The sequence below is a fragment of the Topomyia yanbarensis genome, chromosome 2, assembly GCF_030247195.1.
Source record: "Topomyia yanbarensis strain Yona2022 chromosome 2, ASM3024719v1, whole genome shotgun sequence".
Classification (NCBI taxonomy): Eukaryota; Metazoa; Arthropoda; class Insecta; order Diptera; family Culicidae; genus Topomyia; species Topomyia yanbarensis.
The window spans coordinates 345,402,289-345,429,569 of NC_080671.1; the positions used below are offsets into that span (position 1 = coordinate 345,402,289).

At 38.7% G+C, this 27,281-nt stretch overlaps 1 protein-coding gene across 6 annotated transcripts in view; it reads right to left on the bottom strand.

Annotated features, from left to right (window-relative positions):
- The window catches only part of LOC131684150 (ATP-binding cassette sub-family C member 4-like), a 56,359-nt gene that overhangs the window by 10,499 nt on the left and 18,579 nt on the right, over positions 1-27,281 (bottom strand). For 4 of the 6 annotated variants that reach the window (XM_058966738.1, XM_058966733.1, XM_058966735.1 and 1 more), the window contains exons 2-4: positions 26,604-26,947; positions 1,720-1,887; positions 4-1,648 (exon numbers count right to left, since the gene is read on the bottom strand). In XM_058966738.1, the coding sequence (XP_058822721.1) occupies positions 4-1,648; positions 1,720-1,887; positions 26,604-26,788 (1,998 nt within the window). In that variant the 5' untranslated portion in view covers positions 26,789-26,947. The remainder of the gene's footprint in view (positions 1-3; positions 1,649-1,719; positions 1,888-26,603; positions 26,948-27,281) is intronic. The other 2 variants (XM_058966737.1, XM_058966734.1) reach the window with 1 other exon arrangement.

Here is a 27,281-nt window from a genome sequence, read left to right on the forward strand (position 1 = left end):
CACCTCATTCATCACAACAACCCAATCGGCCTCCTTCAAGAAGTGAACCTGATGCGTTACCAAGATCCGCGTAGCTTTCACTTTACCCAACCGTCCTCGGGGTCCGATACAGATATCAAACAGATGACGGCCGACATGTGCATCCACGGCACTGAGCGGATCGTCCATTAGCACTATATCAGCTCTGCGATAAACTGCTCGTGCCAAACTGATACGAGCCTTCTGCCCACCGGACAGCGCAGCTCCTCGTTCACCGATAATAGTTTTATCACCATCGGGAAGCTGTTCGAAATCTCTTAGCAAAGCGCAAGAACTCACTACCGAATCGTAACGATCGTTTTCCATTGGGTGCCCGAATAAAATATTCTGTCGCACCGTACCAGCAAACACCCATGGTTCCTGACTTACGTAAACGCATTTTCCCTTGCTTACGATTGTCCCCGATTCCAGTGGCAGCTCTTTCAGAATGGCTTGCAGCAACGATGACTTGCCGGCGCCCACAGGTCCAATAACTCCAATCAGTATTCCTTTGCGGAAGTCAATATTAATATTCGAGAGGGTAGCCGACTTCCATGATTCATCTTCTTCGTTTACATTGTCTCCAGCATCTGACTTCTTAGCATGTGCAGCGTATCCATTTTTGGCATCAGATTTCGATTCCATTCCTTCTTGCCTTTTAACGGCACCCCATCGAGCCGTTACATTCCTCATCGAGATTGCAACATTTGGGGGTAACTGAGTTTCCGATTCGATCAGTTTTTGCTTCTCCGCACTGTCCCCATTCATGCCGAACTCTTCTTGTAGTTTTTGTTTCTTGTCCAGGAGCACCTGATCTTTTTCTTCATATTCCAAAAATCGTTGCAACCGTTTCATAGCAACTAGAGCCTCGGCGATCTCAGCAATACCTCGCACAAACATGGCGGACATTGTATTGGCAAGTATTCCGAAATATGTTGCCACCACAAAAACTTTGGCAGCCGTCAAATCATTGCCTAGTAGGGCCATGGCCATCATTGTGCAGAAGAGAGCCGTTCTGGTTGTAAACAGAAGGAACGTCATATAGAGAGCTCGAACGTAAGAACTCTTTTTGACGATCTTTAGCTCCATTCGTCGGGCCATCTGGATCAGTTTGGCGAACGGCTTCTCCCAAGCATACATCTTGATCACCTGTATCCCGGAAATAATCTCATCCATCAGTCGAATTCTTTCATCTGTTCGCAGTGCCGTCTGGAACCGGAATCTCGAAGTCAACTTTCCAGTGTACGATTGAATAGGCGTAACGATAAATATCACAATCATTCCTATCAAACCGGCAACGCCTATCTCCAGGTATAGAAGAACCCCAACAATGATAGTCAGCAGTGGAGCCGACCACATTGAGTGGAGAAAGACGGAGACGATGTCGAAGCGGTTGACATCGTTGGACAACAGATTGACGACCTTACCTGGAGCGGTGTCACCCAATGCCGTCCTAGACAGACGCAAGGCTTTTCGGTAGATCACGCTACACATTGCGATTCGCACCTTCATGCCGTTCTGAAAGCAACCGAGGACATACTGGTTGATAGTGACAGCACTGATAGCGTTCAGGATCACGATTGCCGCAGCGTAGTATAATGCCTGCTCGTGCGTCACGTTGCTGTCTTGTCTGTGGAGTATTTAGGGTGGATAAAAACGTTATTGCTGTTGTTCTATATCCACTGGTAAGCTGTGGTGTACCTGAAATATTGCAGTAGCAAACCGAGAAAGATGGGTTGCGACAGACGGACGACAATGTCGTTGAAAAATACGATAATGCCCAGCACGGTGTACTCGTACCAGAAGGTTTTGAAGATAGCCTTTATAAGGCTTGGTCGCCCTGGGCTGTTCTGTTGATCGCGCCATTTTCTGCGGAACAAAAAAAAAGATATAACCGGTTAGTGGAGGGTAGTTTGGGGCAATTTGATGATATTTGAATCAGTCAATAAACTATAACTATTCGAAACAATAATCATTAGATGGGGTACTACTAACGGGTGAGTCAGAAATAGCCGGACTAAACGGAAATACAGGGTTAGATAGAACACATTTTCGGAATTGAGGTTTTCTATCAGATTGAAGAAGTTTTACATTTGATAGTGATGCAAAAAATGTTCAGATAGCTAGTGGTCAAACTTCCTCAAGTGTTCGTAAAACTCGACATTTAGATCAACCTTTTCTGCATATCTTTTTTTTTCTTTTTTTTTTGTTGTTTGTTTTGCCACTGCGACCATTATTCAGGTTATCTTTTGTGGCTGCCCCTGTTTGTTCTACATGTTACAAATTGCCCGAATCCAATGTAGTTGGAAGCGAGTTGTTTGTGTCGTCCCAACCGGGTAGTACATTATTAATGTAGCTAAGGATTCGTTTGGGACGGGTATGCCATACCTCGTGAGGCGTCATAAGATGCCTTCCGAAGTATCGCTCCCTTCGAAGAAATAGTACTGTTCACTGGCAGAGAATATGTTCGGAGCTCTCGGGCTCGTAGTTACAGAATCGACAATTGTCATCTTGACTTTTGCCAAGTTTTTTTTTTCAGATGATACTTAGCAGGACAATGTCCCGTAAATAAACCTTTGAGTATACGTAAACTTTCTCGTTATAGATTCATTAGTTTTTTGGCTCTCGTTGTATCTGGATGTATCAATTTCTAAGCTTGTCGAGCGCCTTCTACGTTACGTCAGTCGCTTAGTAGTTGGTCTCTTGCCCAAGCCGAAAGTTTTAGTTTGATTGCACAGGTAGATATACCTAGAAACGGTTCTGCTCCAACAAACATGTTTGCTGAATCACGCCTGGCCAATTCGTTGGCCACTTCGTTACCATTGATTCCTTGGTGGCTAGGTACCCAGAATATCATTACTTTATTCTGAGTTGCCAGTTGTTGTAAAGATGTGATGCACTCCCAAACCAGTTTGGACTCACATTTCGACGACCTGCTGCTGTCCGAAAAGATTGCCAAACCTTTTCATATGCAAACTCAGATAGAACTGACCAAATGTTGCGATTGGTTGAGCTATTGGCTCATTGGATCCTCTTTTTAAATCAACTCCTCAAGATTGGTCGGCCAACTCCAGCTTGCCTATTTAATGAGCCCTTCGGCTCCCTTGTGCAATTCAGCACCGCAACTTCTTGAGTCTTTCGACTCCCTGTCCGCTGCCAATTAATATCGCAAATCCCTCAAGCCCTTGGATTCCCTTCTCGTGAATTATATCCCAAGTTTCGTGAAATATTTCACTAGAAAATATTCAGACTGTTTTGATCTTGCGAACAAATTCTAAACCCGAAAACCAGATCATGGACAAAATGTAATAAATTATGAAACAATTCACGTCTTATAGTCTGACTCTAAATAATGTTCCCAAATCTATGAATAAAATCACGAGTCAACCTTTGGTTTATAAATAATGTTCATAAATTGTGACCTAGTTCACGTACAGAAAATTGATTTGGTAATGATATGGCAGAAATCGTGACTGATGTTCACAAAACAGAAACAAATATCTCCACTAATAAAAGCATTGTGTAGGTATTACTGAAGAAAAATTTAACATAATTATTAAACACATAGTTTATGTTCATGGTCCTGTTTTCGTAACGTAGAATCTTCAATGTTCCAGAATTCATAGCACTAACTAAAACCGCTTCGACCACAATTTTTTGAAACAAATTTTTGAATCAATAAAAGGTGGAACAGAAAAAAATTTCAAAGGGGGAAAAATTAAAAAATCGATTCTTTTGTTTTGTTATTATGTCTTTTAAATGCATGAAGCGTAAATATTTGATGCAATCACAAAAAATTGATGAAAAATGGCTCAATTTTTCTTGACGAATATAGGCTTTCTGGATTTTAACAGGGGTATATCTAGAGGTGTGCGGCAGGGGTTATGCCCCATATAGACAAATTTCACGCTAAAACTTTGAAACAAGTTTAATATCTGGATTCTCTTCTTCCGAAATTTATAGAACAGCACACGTATCAATCTAATTTGTGCACAACACTGAGACAAAATTACGGATAATTTTGTTCCACCACCTAGTTTTATAGCGTTTTCGTTTTTACGCGGTATAGTGAAAAAAAGAGGCAGATTGATTACACCCAAGTTTGTAACACCACTACACCGACTACACCGGTGTAGTGCACTGTCAAAAACGTAAACGACATTAGATGGAGTCAATGACGCACGAGGCCATTGTCATTAGTTGAGCTTATTACCGTGAGTACATCATTCACTTTCCAGCGATCGGTCGAGACACAAGTCTTTTGTTGCCAGTCCATGCAGTGTACAGCGACAGAGAATTGTGCTAATCCGCGTTCAAGGTTATCTTGCGCACCCTCCGCCTCGTCGAGGTTTCAGTATTTTTTACCTTCTTTTGTGTCTTTGTTTCTGAGTACCGTTAGCAGGCCAGAGACCATTGAAGCAGTCTTCTTGTAAGCCGTCTGGATACATACACAAGTTAAGTATTATTTTACGTTTCCCCTTCTTGGTTCTCTAACCAACGTGCACCGGGCAATAGGCCCGTGCAAAAATGACTTCCCTTGACAGCGGTTCAGGTGCGATGGACGTCGAAACAAAATCGGCTCCCCGGCTCAAAGTATATCCAAGCTCGGCCTCCGGGATCTTCGTGATCTTCTTCCGGATAAAAAGTGTTTAAATCTGTTGCAGATTTCTCGAGTTCTGTCGATCGGTATTCGGCCGTGACAGAAATATCGAAATCTTGCCCTGATAAGCTTCGGGTGCTTGTAAATAGTTTAAATCAGGCAAATGATATTGCTGGCTACGGGCCCTTTACGAAGGAGTACAGGGTGTATATTCCAGCTAACAGGGTTGAAGTTAGTGGGGTCGTTTCCGATTCGAGTTTGAGTTGCGAGGACCTGATAAAACATGGGACTGGCTGTTTCAAAGACCCCATGCTTCAGCCGGTGAAGATTCTGGAGTGCAAACGTTTGAATTCAGCATCAGTCGCAGCTGACGGGAAAAAAATATACGTCAACTCAGACTCTTATCGAGTGACCTTCGCCGGTTCTGCTCTACCCAACTATCTCCTCTTTGACAAGGTTGAACGTCATGAACGGTACTAATTGCAAACAATTGGGACACACAGCCTCCCATTGTAGCCCGTTGTGAGAAAGGCAGTGGGAATCATGAGGATGATTCATGTGGAAGGGATGTCGAAAAGTGTATCTACTGTGAGAGAAACCCACATGATCTACCTTCATGTTCCGCATACAAAGAGCGCGATTCCAAGCGATATTTTGAAGAAATGCTTAAGATAGCTACGCCACCGGTCTCTACGAACATCTATACCAACTTGTCCTACTGACGAAGGCGACTGTGATGAACCCCAGGAGGGAACATCTTCTGCTGTACCTAGAAGCAATAGAAAAAGAAGGAACATTTCCTCTCCATGTTTTTTTTATTTCGGTTATAGAGTTTTTAACCTTAAGGTCATTCGCCTCTAGGAAAATCTCTTACGAAAAAATTCTAACCCTAGGTGCGGGGGTCGGGACTCGAACCCAGGTGCGCTGCGTATAAGGCAATCGATTTACCAATACGCTACGCCCACCCCCACTTGTTGAATTTATTTAATAATTTCCTTTAAGGTAATATTTTCCCTCATGACTGGACGCAAGTGAAGGTCATCGCCATCCAAAAACCAGGAAAACCACCCTCTTAACACAACTCGTATTGATTGCAATGTTGTCCTGTATCCGAAAGTTGTTCGAGAAAATGATCTTGTTTCGCTTCGATGATTGGGTTGAAGCTGTTACCGAACAACTTTTTTCGTAACAGCATTTGTCCATCCACTTTTGTATACTAGTACCTTAGTGTTTCTAGTCCATAAGATAATTTTGGTTTGCTACTGTTAGACTCTCTTTGCATTGTCGTTAGTTTATAATTTTTTGGAAAGTTCCTATGTACTTTTTGTTTAACCTAGAAGAAGTATACACTAACCCCAATTAACCTAAAAATATATACCCTAACTTACACCAAAAGCTTAAAAATATGTCCTATTTGTCACTGTTCATGGAGATGCGGAGTAGGCAGATTGCATGATGGGAAAAAGAGGTCTTTTGCGCCCAACCCGGAACGTGCAGACCAAACATTGGGGCTTAGAACATGCTCTCTTCAGGGGCAGTAAAAAAACCCGCCAAGCAACTGTATTCCCTGAACAGTGGCAATCTGCAGATAACTATAGAAAATTAAAGCAAAGGCCATAGGGAGCCACCCTAATATACGCAACCGATAAAAGAATAACTAATCTTAATTCTAGTACCACATTTTGTTAATTTCTCGTTTCCATTTGAGCTGGGTAAGGAGGATAAAAATTACCAGCAGAACCACTGTATCCGGATGAGAGAGAGAGGAAGATCAGCACAGAGAAAGATATAGAGTGCGAAAGGAGTCCCTGGGAAAGCACTGATAACAATCGAGATCAGTCTGGTTTAGGCAATCAAGCTATCAGCAAGGCGAAGAAAAATAGGATTACCCTCAGCGTGTGCCAAAAGTTAAAAAACCGTCGAGCAGTGCTTCGTAATAAATTTCGGTGATCTCGCACCGCACCCGTTAACGGTTAAACACCGCTACCTGCACCGGGACGGATGCCAAGAAATAGACGGTCCCCAGAATCGTCGAGAAAAACCGTCCAAAGTTGCGACCAACAACGGTAATACCCACGTGGTGCCTACCGACACCGCTTAGAAGGCGGTCCACATCTTTTCGACCACGAACTCGTCTGCGTCACCGTATTAACCGCCGCCAGCCGCCCGGAATATAGCAGAGCTAAAAGGCTGTCGCCGCTGTCGTCCGTGAAGAGTGTCAAGGTACGTCAACTCCTACCTCTTTCTCTCTCTCCATCCATCGTCGGAGATCGTCCAGGGCCCCAACGAACGTCGATCGGCGCCGAAACGAACCGCATGTATGGCCATTAGGCTGTCCCAAAAAAATCGATGTTCGAAAAGTCATGGTACTCAACCCTATAATGAAAGATAAGCACTTTTGTAGAACAAATCAAGTTTCTAAAAAATCATCTAGAGGTTCCGCAAATGCGATTTATGAAAAATGGTTATTTTTGAGCAATATTGTCGTATATAAGTGGATTTCGTAACTTTTTCAAAGCCCAATTATTTTTAGTATATTTTTTCATTTTTCTGTGGACCTCAGAGAATAAATCCCATTTAAAAGTTTTTTACAAAAAGTCCTTATATTAATTATAGAACCTCTTAATCATGGCGAAAAAAATATTTTTTTGGCTAATTTTGAAGAAAATCCACACAAAACGAATGTCAATAATTTTTTTTCAATAAACCAAAGGCATGTTTTAGAAAGTACTGTTCATTGCAAAAATTTTCATGAACAAATGTTGTGAAAATTCGATCGAGGGGCTGAGATATAGCATTTTTAGTAAAAAAAACCATGAAACTTTGCTACATTTTTTGAATTGTTCAATATCTCAACCGTAACTTGACCAGTGTAGGTGTGGGGGGTTGGTGTCAAATGAAATGTGAATGTATGCTAAGTCTTGTAATAAAACAGTCAAAATGAATCCATTTCATATGTTATCGAATAAATATGGCATGATTCAAGTTTTAGAAGATATTTTGACTCTGCGTATTTTGGGTGATAGTCAGTAATAATCAGTGTCATTTTTATAGCCATCTCGTAGATTTCTCCACATAAAGCTACTGTTCATTCAGTACGATCATTACTGTCATTTAAGTTTGAACGGGAAAAGACAGGAAAACGAAAATAGCAGTTCATTTCCTCACTGATTTTTGCCAAGAAAATTAACTTATATAGTATTGGTACTACTTAGTGAATTTAGTGAAGATTTAGCAAACGCAGTAGAGAAAATTGAATAATCTCATTGTAAATTTTTGTACAATTTTCAGTTTAACTTTAAGATTTCCGAACAAGCTTTGACATGCCTGAAACGATTCATTGTAGTCCATGCTGATTGATCCGTGTTAAAGACAAATCCAGTTATACCGAGATATTGGAATATATTTTGGGCAACTTAATATGGTAGCGTACAGAGATTCGAGCTGTTTAACTCTGATCAAGAATTTCCCAGTACTTTTCTTTTTTAAGCTTTTACAATCAATTTTATCATTGATGTCTGTTTAAGCTAAATATTTTGAACCTGGTGTCGTGAGATTATGTAATCCAAACTTTACTCCAATATTTCGATACAACTTGTCTTTAACACAGATCAATCAGCACGGACTACCAAGAATCGTTTTAGGCATGTCAAAGTTTGCTCGGAAATCTTGAGCATGCTCGGAAAATAATTCAGTAATTATCAAACTGTACGATTATTAGCTTCATGTGAAGAATTCAACAAAGATGGATCAAAGAATGGTATTGATACAAACGAGTTATTACTAACTATCGCCAAAAACAGAAATAGCCAAAATAAATCTTCTAAAGCTTCAATCAGGCCGTATGTATTCGATAACATATCAAATAGTTTCAATTTGAGTGTTTTATTACAAGACTTAGCATACATTCACATTAATAAATAAATCTAACCAATCGTGAATGTTACATAGGTTATAGCAATATTGGTGTTATCACTTCTTATTCGAAAAAAGTGGTTGATCATGCACAATCCCATAAATCTCTCAATAACTACCTTAGAATAAGATGGTAGATTCCACATATGAAAATGCTTTGTAAGATTGAGAAAAATCCTTTTTATTTGTCACCTAATATACCTACACTGGTCAAGTTACGGTTGAGATATTGAACAATTCAAAAAATGTAGCAAAGTTTCATGGTTTTTTACTAAAAATGCTATATCTCAGCTCCTCGACCGAATTTTCACAACATTTGTTCACGAAAATTTTTGCAATGAACAGTACTTTCCAAAACATGCCTTTGGTTTATTGAAAAAAAAAAATATTGACATTCGTTTTGTGTGGATTTTCTTCAAAATTAGCCAAAAAAATATTTTATTATTAGGTTCTATAATTAATATAAGGACTTTTTGTAAAAAACTTTTAAATGGGATTTATTCTCTGAGGTCCACAGAAAAATTAAAAAATATATTAAAAATAATTGGGCTTTGAAAAAGTTGCGAAAACCACTTATATACGACAATATTGCTCAAAAATAACCATTTTTCATAAATCGCATTTGCGGAACCTCTAGATGATTTTTTAGAAACTTGATTTGTTCTACAAAAATGCTTAAAATGTGCTTATCTTTCATTATAGGGTTGAGCACCATGACTTTTCGAACATCGATTTTTTTGGGACCTAATGGCCATTCAATAAATGTAAAAATTGTATGTATTCCTTTTTGTTTAATAAGAGAGTCTATTTCCTTTGGTTGGATGGTCATCTATTGCTTCGCTTCACTTCGATCTAAATTAACGTCGATTGACTAAGGTATTATGAGTCCTCCCGAGAGCGGTTGCCGACCCTGGGAGATCCTAAAGGTGAGCTAGCCGTGCAGTGTTCTTCACCGTAACTTTCAATGCAAATGGCTTACTGTCAGATACACAATTTGATTTCCACAAAGACAAAGGATGAACGATTGTCTTTCGTTGCTCTCAACAGAAATTCAAATGGCTTATGCTAGCAAAGAGCAGATGGCATCAGTTTTCCTAGATATAAAGGGGGCTTTTGATTCAGCTTCGATCAAAATTCTTTCTGAGAAGCTGCACCAGCATGGTTTTTTTACCGATTCTGAACAGTTTTTGCTAAATTTGCTGTCTGAAAAACACATGCATTGTGATTTGTCGGCATCACGAATTAACTACATGGGACTTCCCCAGGGCTCATGTCTAAGTCCCTTTCTCTACAACTTTTACTCGAATGACATTGATGAATGTCTTGTCAATTCCTGCACGCTAAGACAGCTTGCAGATGACGGTGTGCTCTCTGTTACAGGTCCCAAAGCCGTCGATTTGCAAGGACCATTGCAAGATACCCTGGACAGTTTGTCTGTTTTGTCCCTCCAGCAGGGTATTGAGTTCTCCACGGAGAAAACTGAGCTAGTCGTATTTTCAATGAAGCGTGAACCAGCGCAACTACAGCTTCAATTAATGGGTCAAACTATTGCTCAGGTTTCAACTTTCATATATCTCGGGGTCTGGTTCGACTCTAACGGTGCCTGGGGATGTCACATTAGGTATCTGAAACAGAAGTGCCAATAAAGGATCAACTTTCTCCGTAAAATAACGTGAACATGTCAGGGTGCCGACCCAGAAGACCTGATCAGGCTGTACCAAACAACGATTTTTTTTGTTGGAGACGGACCACTGCGACCAATATTTAGATCTATTGTGGTATGCCCCTTCCTTAATCTAAGTGTACTATCAACTATGACATATCACTATTGATGAATGATTGTCTTTATTAAAATACACACTCTTCCCAACTAGGCACTACACTTCGGATGAAGTTTATTACCAAACAACGATATTGTCGGTGATGGAGTACGGGAGTTTCTGTTTCCGCTCCGCTGCGAACATACATTTCATCAAACTAGAGCGAATCCAATATCGTTGTTTGTGTATTGCTTTTGGTTGCATGAACTTGACTCATCGATTTTCGGGCCTCTCATATCGATTGCTCATCCAATGCGATATCTTGAACCCGTTAGTAAATCCAAATTTCAAGAGGCTTGTCGAGCTCAATTTTCAAACCTGATTTATATCTTTGTACTTCGATTACATGACACAAAATATCAATCTTTTTTCATATTATCCCAAACGTGTTTTTTTCCTTTATGTCTTTGATATAACTGTATTCTTCGACACATGAAAGATGAGTTCAAGGCCAAAATTATCATATCCATTCAATGAACAATAAAACCCACTGGATTCACCTTCGTCTTTTCGCTGTTTCCGTCGTTACTAAATACATACAAAGCAAACCAAAAATGAAAAAGCCGACTTCGTCTTTCGACTCTACGGAAGCGAGTAACAGAAGTAGCAACTTTCGTTTTCCTATGACAACACTAAAATTCAATCTCGTTATAATTTTAAATCATCAATTTTGATTCTCATTTTAATTTTCAATGAAATTATAGTAATGTGAATCAAAGAACTGTAACTAGAACGCCGCAAACACGGGTAATATGCACACCAGTAGTGCTTCAGTCGTCCAATATTATCGCTAGCTCATAATTCCACAAAATCGAGCAACGACAAGTAAATTTCGTTAACAGTGTATTTTCGTTTGCCCAAGACTATGTTCAATGTTGAAGGGACTAATGTCGCTCTCAATCTCGAAGCGAAAACGAGTGTGTGGAGGAAGTAATGAAAATGAATTTATATGCCTGCTTTGTCGTAGACCGTTGTCTCATTTTTGTTTTCGCAATGTTCTGCTGGTTTAGAAAGTAGAGCTCTCTCGTCATTTTCGCCTGATTTTGATAAATGAAAAAAAAAACATTTTTCGACTCTGAATGAGATTCGTGGGATCCCAGATAACATACGTCCGCAAGTTACCTCAAACATCTTTTATAGCAAATTTCGTTAAGTCGACTGCAACAAGATGTTTTGCACCGACGGATCAAGTCTCAACAGTTTTGTTGGCTTCAGTACATTCATTGAAAACCTCATCGCCTCATTCAAACTGAATGATCCTGTTTCACTTTACTTCGTAGAATTCGCTGCTATTCAGTATTCTCTTGTGATTATAGATACGCTGCCCACCGATCATTATCTTATTGTTTCGAATCTAGAAAGCACGATCCACATTTTCAGGGAAAATATGGGAGCTACTGCGTGCTTTGTCTGTAAGGTCGTACAAGATTACCTTAGTTTGGGTTCCCTCGTATTGCTACTGCGTGCTTTGTCTGTAAGGTCGTACAAGATTACCTTAGTTTGGGTTCCCTCGTATTGCTCCATCCCAGGTAATGGAAGTGGACTCTTTAACTAAGGCAGGCGCTTTAAAAGGTGATATCTAAGAAAGACCAATCTGCTTCAATGATTATTTCAAAATCTCTCGTCAGAGGATACTAGAAAGTTTGCAGAAATATTGAAGCAATGGCGAGCTAGGATGGTGGCTACATTCTATTGTCCCGAAGGTATCAACGGATCCTTGGTTCAGAGGGATGGATGTGGGTCGGGATTTTATTTGTGTGATGTCTCGGCTCGTGTCCAATTACTACACGCTACACCTACTACACCTCCGACGTATTGGGCTTGCAAATAGCAATATCTGCGCTTGTGGCAACGGTTATCACGATATCGAACATATTGTCTGGGCATGCGCCGAGTAATGTTCTGCCAGATCTCAACTATTGGATTCCCTTCGGGCTAGAGGAAGGTCATCCAATGTTCTAGTCCGAGATGTACTGGCAAGCCGCATTCTCCTCTATAATAATAACTTGCTCCAATAATTTCCCTGCTAAAAAGTCTAAAGTGCATTACTATGTAAAAAGATACTGAATGATATCCCCCTAATCTTACGAATATTATATTATCCTCTCTTATATGTGTATAAGATAGCTGTAAAATTTCCTTTGTATTAATAATTAAATATGTAATCTCCTTTAAGAAATTCAAAATGTATAAAAATTGGCACCTATAAGCCAACGCAAACGTGCGTTATAAAATAAACGAATTGAATAAACTTGAGTACATAAAAAGAGAGTCCGATTAATAATACAGAATAATTTAACTAGCTTTTATAATCATTCTACAATATTTTCATTAATTCGCATCTTGAGCAGGTATTCAAAAAGCAGCCAGGCATTCCTATTAGTAGGTATAAGTGAAAAAAAAAGCCTTGGCTGGCTCGCCCCGTTCTGCTCTACCAATCAGGCAAGCGCATTTCTTCGAATAAAATGCTGACAACCATCAACTTTCTAGTGATTTCTCGCTGTATTATGGATTATAGTGCGAGGATGACCCTCAACACTCAGTGGTAAACATGAACGAATGAATTATGAGCAGTATTACATGAAACACACTGCATCTGCAAGGATGATAAAGCACAGATACGTGCTGTGAGCGCAAATCCTGTGAACAATGTGGTGCAGAGCTAGACTTTCTATTTCGATAGAGTTCGCAGACGATTTGAAAAAAAATCTATTAACACGAATAATTCTCTCTGGACGAAATGTACGCAATGATTATTCTATGCAACATCTAGAGGAATAAACAATTCCAATCGAAACAAATCGTAATCAGTTGAAAAACTAATCACAATACGATAGTGCTATATCAAGCCTACATAACAAATTATGAAATACGGGCAGCCGTGTCCCTGACCGCGAATGAGTAAGACTAGATTTAACGGTTCTGACGCCTTAACTTGACACCATGTGCTGACTGCTAATAGGTTGTGATCATATTTAACGAACAGAGGAATAAATTTGCTTAGTCATGTTGCCAGAAACTGCTTAGTCATGTTGATATTGATTGTGTGTGAGTGTCTCTACTGGCACACGCAGATTGATTAAGAATGGTGGTTCAGTTGAATCCAATGACCTTTAGTTTTCCCCAAACAGCATTGCAAGTCGTAACAAGACTCGACATGTATGTGATGATCGACTGAATTGCTGCTACAACAAAATAATGTAGCATGTTCTAAGGTAGTTGAACGATCAATAACACATCAATGTATGTGTTTTTCTGGTTTGTGCCAATCCCACCAAAATAACTGTGTCAAATGAAATTTCGTTATTTGCTGAACGCTATAACCGGAATCCCACCTCTACGACTTGTACCCCATTTCACAACAGGCAGTGGAGATCCCGCTGAACACGTGTGAATTTGTTACAACTAGTCATCATGATCAGGTTTTCTGTTCAAGGACATTAGTTTACAAAAAAACTATCGGTTTTTCTCATGTCTGAGATATTCCTATAGATTGTGGATTGTTTATTACGAAAATAGTTTTTTTTTCTATAGATGCTACGTCATATTTTTCGTGTTTCAGATTCTCCTCATTGGTCAGCTGACCAACTCTGGCGAAAAAATCCGGACACCTTTTAGCAACGAAGCGTAATCGTTCACTACATTCAGGTAGATGGTTCGCATAGTGTACGGATTTTTTCGACAGAGTTGGTCAGCTTAGTGCATGACTACCCACGTGAAATGGATCGTGCGTGCATTCTTGCAAATAAAGTCATTGACGCGTGTCTCATATCGAAGTTCACAACTCGCGATATATGGGCCGTCACAGTTATTGTGATTGAAATAGACAAAAAGTAAATATATTGTTCAGCATATCTACCGAATAACGAGTGATGATTTCAAAAGCGTTGTATCATATTGTTGCAGAAATGGGCTTCCGCCCATTGTCGGCAGTGATGCAAATGCTCATCACAACATATGGGGCAGCTCAGACATCACTCTGAGAGGCTCTGAACTGATGGAGTACATAAGTAGTAAAAATCTCTATATTCTGAATGTGGGAAACCGGCCAACTTTTGTGTGGTCTGGAAGGTGTTAGATATAACACTTTGCTCTGAAAGAGTTTGGTATGAGCTGGGAAATCAGCTGGTTCCAAAAGAAACTGAACCGTTTCCATCCGATCATAAATATATATTCTTCGATCATCTTGATGTCACCCTCAATGTGGTAACATATCGTAATCCTAAATCTATAAACTTGGCGACTAAATTTCATGGACATTCCAACAATTAGTCAACTAGACTGCTTGGACGAAGAATACGACAAACTCATTCATAGTAGCATCCTACGAAGAAGCTTGTCCACTTGGTACTGTTAAATCGATTAGGGGAACCCCTTGGTGGAAGGCTGAGCTTTAAAGAATGAAGAAGGATATGAGCAGAGATTGGAACTGTTGTCACCGTGATGACTCCAGGGCTTTCAGGTCAGCTCGTAGTGCATCTGAGTTATATTGGATTCCAAACTGAATTGGTCCGCTTGCCAGGGTTGCCACAATTAAATCTCTATTTTTGTCCTAAAAAATCTTTTCATCTGTTTTACGCTTCGAAAAATCTGTGTCGATATCTGTATCGAATCAGTTGAGTCGTTTAACCTTTTGCTGGATTATCTATCGAAGATTCCTGTGGTTTAAATCAGTCAAGCCAGGACGTGTTTACATTGTCGTAAAAAACACTACAAATCGTTCTGATATTTTACATCCAGAAACATGAACTTTACCGATGTGCACAATGGAAAAATAATTTTCTTCTTCCTTTAATGACTTTTGCTGATATATAATGTTATATACATTAAGTCGACCAATGTAGCTGTCGAATTTTCGGACAAAGAATTGAGTTTAACAAAGTTACAGAGCATTACAATTAACTTTTCTGGAAGTAGACTTCAGTCAGGTGTTTGCTGGGTGCTAACCTGAGTTTATTACAAACCTTTACCTTTCAGGATGAGCGACCACTCTCAAAAATGAAGGTATATTTCAATTAGGCTCTGCACGCAGACGACGTCGACATAAATAATAACTGTTACTGTGAGTCGTGTTTACCAACACTGCCATTAAACTGTGAAGCTATGTTTGTAAACACAGCTCACAGTAAAAGTAATTTTAAGTCGACTTTGTCAACGTGCACAGCCTAATATAGAGGGCTAAGGTGAGAGAGACACAGAAGAAGTATTACTGAAACTAAAAAAAAATATTTCTAAAATAAATTTTGTACATCACTTCTCAAAAATCTGTTTATCTGCACATACAGATTCTTGGTCTGAAAATGGCTGAAAAATCTGTATAAATACAGATTATTCTGTATTTTTGGTAACCCTGCTGCTTGCATTGAGTTCTGAGTCAAGAAAGGGTGCATGGCCTTCGAGCAGTGCAGCTGAACTTTTCGAAAGACCTGGAGTTTCAAACATAAATACAGCTATTGGATTCACACGGCAATTGTACGTCAAATACTGTCATATGAATGTTTTGTGCGTGCCAATTTCGACAAATTGGCTTCGTCCGATCATCGCAATTTTTGGATAAATCTACAAACGTGTTTCTAGAACAACCGTGCCCAGTGATATCGAAAAATCTTCTGCGTTTTTCGAAACTACATTGCGGCAGCCTGACCAGGGTTTTAAGCGGCCACTGCAAACTCAATTATCGCATGGCAACTATTCAGTGCGCTGAGTCATTTTTATTTGATCTTTGTGAATCTAGGGAACATCATATCATCTGATGTGCCCGGCAGTAGCGCAATTGAGATATCAAGTTTTCGGTCGTCCTGATATAGACGACACCGTGTTTGGACGACTGAAACTCAGAGACATACTAAAGTTTCTTATCCAATGAGGTAAGGAGCTTTAGGCTTACTCACAGGCAATTTAAACTACTTGTGAGTTAATTTATCTGTTTTTTTGTTGTTTGTTTTTTTCATCCTTTCAATTCTACTTCCTCTCTCCTCCTTCTCCTTTCATTCCGCTCAGGAAATGATGAGAAGACACGGCAATGCACAACACCCCGACTAACGGGTGTTCAATAAAAAATGAGAATTTTTTCAGTCATGTAGTTAAAAAACAAATAATGTTTATTCTACAAAAACGTCAATGAATATTGGAGAAGGGACCCTGGTCAGCCGTACGACGCAACTTAACCGCGATGCTCTCATAAGAGCGCTGGACGGCCCTGACGCCCATCTTCCGGATACAATTCCGGATCCTGGTGGCCAACTGCTTCGTATCCTTTGGCCGCCAATTATTTTTGTACACTAGGGCACTGAGAGAACCGAAAAGATCCTCAATGGGACTGTACTGGGGCAAGTTGGTCGGGTTCCTTACGGTATCTTTTTCTGCTCGAAATACTCCATCGCCTTCCTGGCGTAATGGGAAGACGCCTTGTGCGACCAGAAGACGTACTTCCCATCCGCATGATGCTCCTTTAAGAATGGCAGAAGACTTTCCTCAAGACACTCCTCCTGGTACACTTGTTGATTGATGGCCAGACCGCTCGGCTTGAAGCATGGCTTTGAAATTATGCTTAAACTTATATTTTACCTCGGGGGTGTGGCCGACTTGTCGCTGGAATAGTAGCTGTCAATTCCTGGAATGCGGGTCTTCGAGAGCGGAAAGTAACTTTCGTCATCCAGGGCGAACGACGTACCGCGGTAGTTCTTCGTCATCCACTGGCACTGCGATTTTTTTTTTAATAGCCCGCCTCTTACCCCCACACCAAAAAGCTCACAAACGGAGCCCTCTGGTAGTGGACACATCAGTTCTCAGCGTACAAAACAAAGGTCAGCACAACAAAACAAAGTTACGAATCGCGGAAACGCTGAGAACAAAAAAAACAATACGAGACCGACAAAACACAAAATTTGACAAGAAGCTACGGCGAGTACCCAGCGGAAAAGAATCCTTTTAAGGGTCCCATCGTAGCTTTGCAGGAAGCTCATAATAATTTAAATTTATTTATTACTTATTGCTATAAAAAATGCATTTATCAATTGTTTTTATTTAAAAAAAAATGTTAGCCAATTATAGCTAAAGGAATAAGCTCGATTGGTGGTGAACGAAGTTTATATTAAAAATTCTCCTATTTTATTTTTGAAAATTAGTTTCAATTTTGCTTGGAAACGAGTGCGACATGTTATTTGCTTTAAATCAGTAGGAAACTGGTTGAATAACTTAGGTCCGATGAAAGTAATGCGTCTTTGACCAAGGTTCGTGGATACTCTGGAGTATAATAAATGATTGGCTTGTCTGGTGCTGTGAGCTCGAATTCCTGTCGTAAATTCTAGATTATTATGAGCAATAGTATTATGCAAAGCATTGTGGATGTACATTATTGTTTGGTAGTTAGTCAACCCAAGCAAAGGTAAAATGTTATGGGCATTATTATTGTATAACAAAATAGTAGGGTACATAAATGGTTTTTTATAAATAATTTTAAGACATCTGTTTTGAAGCGTTTGTAGCTTTTTCAGATTCGAAATACTGGCACGGCCCCACACAGATACAAGGTAGTTCAGCAATGAGTGGATGTGCGCATAATAAAATTTTAGAAGTACATCCTGGGAAACAAAAGAGCATACTTTACGCATAGTCCCACATAACGATGCAACTTTTCTCTCTATAGATGTTATATGCTCAATCCAGGAGAGTGTGGGGTCTAAGTGAAGTCCTAAATATTTGAAGCAGTTAGTTTCCTGAATTACAGACTGTCTCATTCTTGGGTCTGGATGCACGCCTGTAGCTCTTCTAGATTAACGAAACAGCATATATTTAGTTTTTGATAGGTTCAAGGAAAGAAGGTTTTCGTTAAAATACGTCGTTAGTGGTTTTAAATCCGATTCAATGTCGCGTACAATATCCAGGCAGTTGTTGTTCGGGTAGAACAACGCGGTGTCATCCGCGAATAGACGAGGAGTCCCTTTTAACCCGAGTCTACCTAGGTCATTGATATACAATAAAAATAACAGTGGCCCAATATTACTGCCTTGGGGCACTCCTATTTCTATTGGTCTATAAGAGCTACACGAGTCTCCAATAGATACGAATTGGTTCCTATGCGACAGATAGCTACGAATAATATGATTTGCTAATCCCCTGATACCATAGCATTCTAACTTCTTAAGCAGGATTGAGTGATCCAGAGTATCGAATGCTTTTTTTAGGTCCAGAAAAAGGGCACCAACAATTCTTTTGCTATCAATTTGACTAATGATGGAGTCAATTAGTTCGGTCATTGCAATTAAAGTGCTGCAGCCCTGTCTGAACCCATACTGGTAGTTGTAAATTATGTTGTGTTTGTTCAAAAACTCGAGTAGTCGAGTGATGAGCAATTTCTCAAGAATTTTATTGAAAACGCACAATGTTGAAATTGGTCTATAGTTGGAAGGTTGGTTTGGATCACCAGCTTTGAAAATTGGGATTACTCGGGCTATTTTTAAACAGTCTGGGTACCTGCCGGTTTGAATTATTAAATTAAAAGCTTTGGTTAGGATATTTGCAAAAGTGGTACAGTTACTCTTAAGAACACTAGCGGGGATCTTATCAGGACCACAACTGTTATTTTTTTCGAGGTCTTTAATCAAAAGGATCACTTCGTTTATGGTTGCAGGACGCAAGAAGATTGTTTCTTGGACGTGTTGTATATTTGTAATAGGATTTGAGTTGGGACTCGTGGGGATATTGTCAGACAAATTTTTGCCAATACTAGAGAAATATTCGTTGAAAACATTACATACTTCTTTAGTCTCAGTGACTCTGATATCATTGGAAATTAGGCTGATGGGAACATCCGACTTTGAACGACCAAAAATGGTATTAATATTTTTCCAAAGTTTTGAATGAGTTGTGTTGGATAGAAGGTTTTCAAAGTAGGCCTTTTGCACCGCTTTTTCATTACATTAACTTTTTTAGTTCTTGCAGAAGAGCTTTGAAGTTTTCATCATTTGGGTTATTTTTTACTCGTTTCAGATAATTACTTTTGATTTTAATCAGTGTCCACAAATTTCTATGAAATTTTGGAAGTCGTTATTGAGTTTTTCATGATTGATTATTGATTTAGTCAAATTAACGGGTTCTCTTTTTACTGCAAGTTTATATGAAGATATAATTTGAACGTGATCACTAACTATGGTGTAAACCGTGTCGTTTCGTAAGCGAGCAGCATCCTCCAGTCTACAAACAACGTGATCAAGAATATTTGAACTAGCTGGGCGAGTCGGAAATGTGTTCGTACATATGAAACCATACGATTCCAGGAGAGTTTTATAACGTGAGATGACATTGTTATTCGATAGGTTAACCGGTATACAATGAAACAGGGGCACGAATTTGAAGCGGAAGCAAGAACACTTTCAAGCTTGGCAAGGAATTGACCAATATCGATGGAGGGCGATATAAACAATGCACATCGAAGTAATGTTGCATTATGCAGAGTTCGATGTGAGCATGATGAAAGCCGTTAACAACAGTGTTCAGCACTACTCTATGAGAAATATTCTTCCTGACGTAGATAGCTACTCCACCGTTCGATTGTTCTCTACAGGAAAAAATCCCATTATAGCCTCTAATTTTAAAGATATCTTCATTGCCCGAATCTGCCGTCTGTGTACACGGGCCCGTTATCTGCTTGTCTGTGTACACGGGGGACGGAGTCTTCTTCTGACAGATGATGTCCTCCATCTTGAGGGCTCGGTGAATCAAGGTATAAGAGCAGTGTTATTTTCGGCCAGCGTCACGCAAACTCGTTCCGTCTTTGTTGTCGATCAGCTTTTTCAACGCTTCCTTCTTCTTCGTCATTATCTTCGCCGGACGGTCGCTACTTCCACTCCACGCTCAGGGATGCCAAGATGCAGTAAACTGTGCTCACGGGCACGTTTTCGTCTCGAAAGTGGTCTACCGTAAACTTTTCTCCACGATGACCATGCGTTTCGTAAAACCGTACAACACGCTCTCAGAGTGCTTGCTGTTTCGACGCCATCTTCGATTGAACTAACAGCACTCGAGTGAAAAGAAATATGCCACTCATTTCTACACAGAAAAAAATATTTTGTAATTTTAAGTTTATTTTCATGCACATATTTGGAGCATGAATATAAATGTAAAATTAAGTTCCACCAAAAATCCACACGACTTGTCGTGCTTTCTTGAACGAATTTTATTATAATTCTACACGTGTATTGAAAATTACAGTTTCTTCACACGGAAAACCAATGCACTTCAATGTATTTTTTATACGCATATTGCTGTAAAATGAATGACATGTAATATTACACGAATAAAAGTGTAAAATTGTATGCTCTTTGATGCTCCAGTGCATCCTAACGATGAAGACTGTAATAAATAAGCAAATATGATTATAAACGTAGCTGAACACAATCATTCGCATAACCTTAGCTTAAAGTTAACTGAAAATTGTAGTGTTGCTGTGTATTGCGCCAACTTTGAAAATACATTTTGGACATTTTATATGAACATTTTTTGGACGATTACTGGATATCTTATGAAAAATTTTATCATCCAAAAAATGTTAATATAAAATGTTCGAAATTCATTTTCAAAGTTGGCACAATACACAGCACACTACCATTTTCAGTTAATTTTAAGCTAAGGTTATGCGAATGGTTGTGTTCAGCTACGTTTATAATAATATTCGCTTATTTATTACAGTCTCCATCGTTAGGAAGCAATTTTGGGGACCATTCATAAATTACGTAACGCGAAAATTTCCCAAAATTGGCTCCCGCTCCCCCCAATGAACAAATTATCACAAATTTCTCTATCCCCCCTCCCCCATTACGTAACATATTCTTCGATTTTTTTTTGTTCAGTAAAATCATATTACGTAACGATCTAGCTTACTCCCCCTCCCCCATATGTCCCAACATGTCACAACTTGTCGTACCCCCTCCCCTCCCTAAACGCGTTACGTAATTTATGAATGCTCCATTGCTGGATATCTTATGCAAAATAATAATTATTATTAATTTAGGAATGTAAAAAATATAACTATATACAAAGTAGGAAAAATATGTTTGATGTTAACCAAGAATTTGCTATAGCTACTCCTTTGTTCGACGGAATTGGGATAATATTTTTTCTTTTATTTTCTTATAATGTAAACACGTAAAATCTTCGGTTCAATCAATATAACGCTCAAAATGAATACAATAAATCAAATGTGTATAATTAGGAAAATTAATTAAACGAAAAAGATTAAATTAATTGAATCAGCTAAAAAAGCAATAAATAGAAACACGAATAAAAAAATAAAAAAAATGCGTAAAAAATAAACAAAATAATGTAAATAAGTTAATAACAAAAAAATGAATTAATAAGCTAAATCAAATTTTTTAAATAAAATAAATAAAATAAACAAAATAAATAAAACAAATAAAAGAAATAAAATAAATAAAACAAATAAAATAAATAAAATGAACAAAATAAATCAAATAAATGAACAAAAAATAAAACGTAAAAAACTTAACCCTTGTGAAGGCAAGCTAAAATCCTAACATTAAAGAGCAAGCCGGGCCTCTCAGGCCCGTTTAAATTCAATCTCCTTTTTGCCTTTCTCATGTAGAAAGGTTATGCAATCGGTCGAAATTTCGACTTTTTAACCCAGACCTGCAGGGCCAAATCTCTTATACCATTCGACTCAGTTCGTCGAGATCGTGAAATGTCTGTATGTATGTACATATTTATGTATGGATGTATGTATGTGGCAAACAATCTCACCGATTTTTCTCAGAGATGGCTGGACCGATTTGTACAAATTTAGTCTCAAATGAAAGGTACTTCGGTACCCATTCGTCGCTATTGATATTTTTATTGATCCGACTTTCGGTTCTGGAGTTACGGATTGAAGAGCATGATCACACAGCAAATTTCCATATAAACTGGTACCACCACGATGTCCAAATGATGCAATATATATTAAAATATGTGCAACATTACTTGGCTTTGAATGTCTAGATCATTAATGACCCACCGAAGGCGCTTCGAGCACATTGGCCAGCTATGACGGTTCTTCATGCCCCGTGGGAATTTACCATGTTCCTAAGATATTGCCATACCTATTTCTCAGCGAATTCTTTACCGATTTTTACAAACTTGGTTTCAAATGAAAGGTACAGCATTCCCATTAGCGGCTGTTGAATTTCTAATTGATCCGACTTCCGGTTCCGGAATTACAGGATGATGAGCACGAACATACAGCAAATCTCGATTTCAGCGTATAAGGCGATGGATGTAAAAAGGTGAAATTTTTTTTCCAAAAGGTGAGTATTCGGAAGATCACGTCGACCGTCGATTGGTTCTGAGCTCCATTTCGTTTGAAAACGACCAATAAATGTTTATGGGCTGGTATTAATTTCTTCTGATGCATAACCGGAGTACATATTCAGATTCTTCTTCCGAGTCTGCATCAGATTCATCGTCTTGCTTTCGACGATGAATCTGATGCAGACTCGGTAGATTTCGCATCTTCTTCCTCGCTTTGCAAATCAGTTTCGGAATCGTCTGCTGTTGAATTTTCTCGAATTTCTTCCATTATTTCAGATTCCTTGAGAAGATTGAAAACATGGGCAGATCGTCTTATAGCCATTTCAAATTTCGTATGCTATTTTTTCTTATAAGAAAAGGTAAAAAGGTAAAATCAATCAAAACGTGAAAAAATATCTGCTAATATGAAGATGAACTCATCAAAATATTTTTTTCAGATAAACATTAATGTATAAAACCCGTGGTATTCCTAGTAAATATTGCATGCACACCGGGCCTGCCAGACCCGGCTTGCCTTTTTGTGCATGTAAAAAATTCAAACATAGCTGCGCATCACTCCATAGATGAAAATTTCACAATTCTTTATTTTTGTTATAGATTTCAAAGCTTAAGTAGCTTTCCATGCCCAAGCTTATACTGCATACACATTTTTTTGTAACTAAAAAAATGTAACGTGCCGGGCCTCTGAGACCCGCGTGCCTTTTTGAGGGTTAATTAAATGAATAAAACGAAAGGAAATAGATATTTGATTCTAAAGGCAATGTCATTTACGTGTAAAATAAAAAAGAGAGAACCTAACTGCGAATCATGACGCCAGATGACTCGAGTTGGTTCTGAAAGAATATTTTGAAAGCAAACTGTTTTCTCGCGTGTCGTTAAATATGATTTTCGAACCATTGATAGTTTATTTTCTGTGCCATATTTTTGTAGATTGACGAGAAATAATGATTTTTAAACAGAGTCGAATGCATCACTAAAGTCGGTGCATTCAAAGTCCCCATTATACATTACATTCAATTTGGAGATTACGAATTCTAAGCGATTACGAGTTCTAAGCGATTACGAATTATTAAAGATTCGAGAGCCATGCTGTTTGCTGGTTAGTTGGTTTTAATACGTTGGAATATGTTTTATTAATTTATCTACACATTGGCTGAACTCCTCATTTCGATGCAACAAACCGTTTTCGCGATAACAATGCATAAATTCAGCCAAATTTGAAATGATCCACAAGTACCGATTTACGTACCTAGCCCAGATCAAATACCGTCATCGGAGGTTACGCCACGGGGGCTACTTTACGCCAAAATTAAAGAATGATACTTGAGCGTCTAGTTCAAATTTAACGTTATATTTTGCAAAAGTAAAACATAGTATTATTCACTGGTTCAACACAAATATAAAAAATGGAAAGAGGTTTAAGAAAATGCTTGCAAGTAATCGTAGTAGGCGATGAAACTTAAATATGAAATATACGCAAAAAGCATTGTAACTTAAATTAATTAAGTGTGATAAACTAGTCAAATTATTAGATTAGAGGATATAGGTTACGTGAAATTAACCTTGCAATGTAATGCAATTATTTGTGTTTGTACTTTTTGTCCGTATTTTTGTGTTTATATGTCCATTTTATTTAAAATTGGGGCTACTTTACGCAAAGCTTTACTTAAGTCTATATTACACAATCTGTATATTTGATCTAAAATTTACTCTTATTTTGGGATTTGATTCTAATTCAAAGCAGATTTTTATTAGTGTACTAGTTTGACTTTTTTGAAAAATAACAGTAATCGATAGTTAGCAAGTTGAGTCGAGTAGTTGCAATGGAGGCAAACATATAAAAATGCCATCGTAGCTAGAAGTATTCCAACTATGTGTATTGAAGCAATTTGTCGTGGAATGATAAAAAAGCAGCGGGCAATAGTTCTGTAGTGTGCGCGAATGACCTTATGGTTAAAACCTTACTAAACAAAAAAGGTCCTCAGTATATTGGAAATGGATATCTCATTAAAGATGGATGAACTGACCTGACCATTAAATATAACAGTACCATTCGCGTTTCTGTTGGAAAAGCCTTTGCACTCCGAAACACAATTAAGACTACTTTTAGAAAAATACTAAAACAAAGTTGTCTAATTCATAAGAAAGAGTATACCATGAAGAGCTTTTTCTCGGCTTGTTGTTTTTTATTGTAGGACTTATTGTCTCTCCAAAACAAGGTTATAGGATGCGTGGTACGCAGTTCTTGAACATACCCTTTTCTTTTTACGAGCACGACATTCATTTGCATTCACACATAAATAACGAGCATAGTCCATAACAATAAATCAAGAAGTTAACATGATTTTGAAAAAAACTATTTGCCGTAAAGTAGCTCCCCTGTGGGGGCGACTTTACGCCAATTTTTAGTTCTTTATATCTCATGTTCAATCTTCGTTTTCCAAAAGTTCTTTTCACTGACTTTGGACGTACTACTGTCATATGTAAAACATCAAACAGTTTCAAGTTTGAAGTTGCGTGATCGTAGTTCTTGAGTGTAATGTACAAAACGTTCTATTTTTGGCGTAAAGTAACCCCCGATGACGGTACGTGAATACGACATAGGAACGACGAAATGCAACAACTGCTTAGTGAGAAACTAACCGTTCGCACTACAAAAGTTGTTCGGCTTTGATGGACTGAGCATATCGGTAGAATTCTTTGTACTATAGTTAACTAGGGTAAAGTGCCTATTTTCACCATACTAAGCAGGGTGTCTCACTAATCCATTAATTTCTTGGCCTACAAGCAATGGAATGCGTAAAAATTGACATCAACAGTTTTGCTTCGTTGTTAAAAACCAAGATAATCACACAAATGCGCCGAAAACAATAAAATGCTCGTGTTTGAGCGCAACGAAAACTCGAATCGAGTGCCCCTATTGCTGCGCTACCATTTGAGTCAATGCGTTGAACAAAGATGGCAGACACTGCTCTAACCAACGGCTTCAAATGGGTAGGGTGATAATAGAAACATGGCGAAAATGGGCTCGTCACTCTATAGGTACAATGGTTCTTGAAACTGATCCAGCCATTGTACAAGCGGCAGAGGAACGTAACGGGTATGGCGGATCGGTTATATAGGAGACCTGAGGAGCGGCAATTTAATATAGACAACTATCAACCAGCTAGTCTAAAGTGGAATCAACTACAAATTGTCAACCAATATCTGAGGCAGGCAATTTCATTAACATCGCTTCAATTGAAGAATACCACCACTGTATCTTTGGCTAGAGGCGCAGCCAGGAGGGTATTTGTCTTTTAAATATATTTCATCTTTACAGTAATTTAGAAACGAAACAAAGACAATGCAAAATATGTACCTATATTATTCAACTCAATATTTTCTATCATGATTTGTTAGTTTTTTTTGTTCAATGTTGAAGAGATCAATTCCACAAGCATTTTCTCCCCAAAAGATTTTTCCTCACTTGGACACTGGCCCAGAGAATGATAAGGCAGATCTTTTAATTTACTGCTTCTTACTAGCTACTCCACTCCGTTAGAAGCGATAGTGCGGCAACAACAACAACTTTAATCACTAATGACAGCGTGACCGCATCGCTATCATATTTCAATACACTCTTCCCGGTAGTAAATATATCTACATACATACACCAATGTTTTATCATATATCGGGCAATCGCTGATGAGAGAACTATGTATTCATTGGTATGATTGCACAATACCTGACCTTAGCATTTCCCAATGCAATTGTGATATATTGTAATGATATTCTCTGCAACAGTGCATTCAATTTTCGTTTAATAACAGGTGACTGCTGGAGTTGTAGTTAAAATTGAAATTACAGTCAAACCAATCTATCTTGCATTCTATAGTTTTGTTGTTGCACCTTTGTTCATTTCAAGAACTATGAAACACAAAGATAATGGTAATGATTATACTTACTCTTCAAGCCGATCCCCCAGCGAGTCCGATTTGTCCACATCGAGCGGTCGGAATAAATCCTGCAGTTCCAACACTTTGGTGTAGCCTTTCTTGAACAGATCTATTGTCCACCAGAATGTTAATATGGATAACAGATTAGCATTTTCACGTGGGTTCTGTGGCAGTTTTCTTCGGATTGATTCCATCCTGGCATTGCCTTATCACTACCAGCTACTTATCAATATCACTTTCAACGGTTACAAACTAACTTTCTATACGCACTCACTTCACGGCAGCGGCTTCGGTAATTACGTGAATGCAGCCGGCAAAGGCAACAGCACTTCAGCGCTTCTCGAGTTTCACTGCTGGAATGATAAGGTTCGTCGTGGTGTTGTGTCCTCTTGACTCGTGCGGCAATGCGCGATGGATGGCGGTTGGCTCGTCATACTTCATACAATACAATTGCTTCGTCATAGATGGACAAACATTCGCGAAGGGGCTGTAGATACCGTCTTATCTCGCAAACCGTGTCGCCAAATTTTGATATATAAAATGTGCTTGAGTATACGGAAAAAAGGTAGCCACAGGTGAACGAATCTCACATGATCGAAGGTGATTCCGTTCAACTGGTGGTATTTTTGTAGGTTCCGACTCGATTCTGTTGTAGGATTCTTAGGAAACTGCATGTCATATAACAGT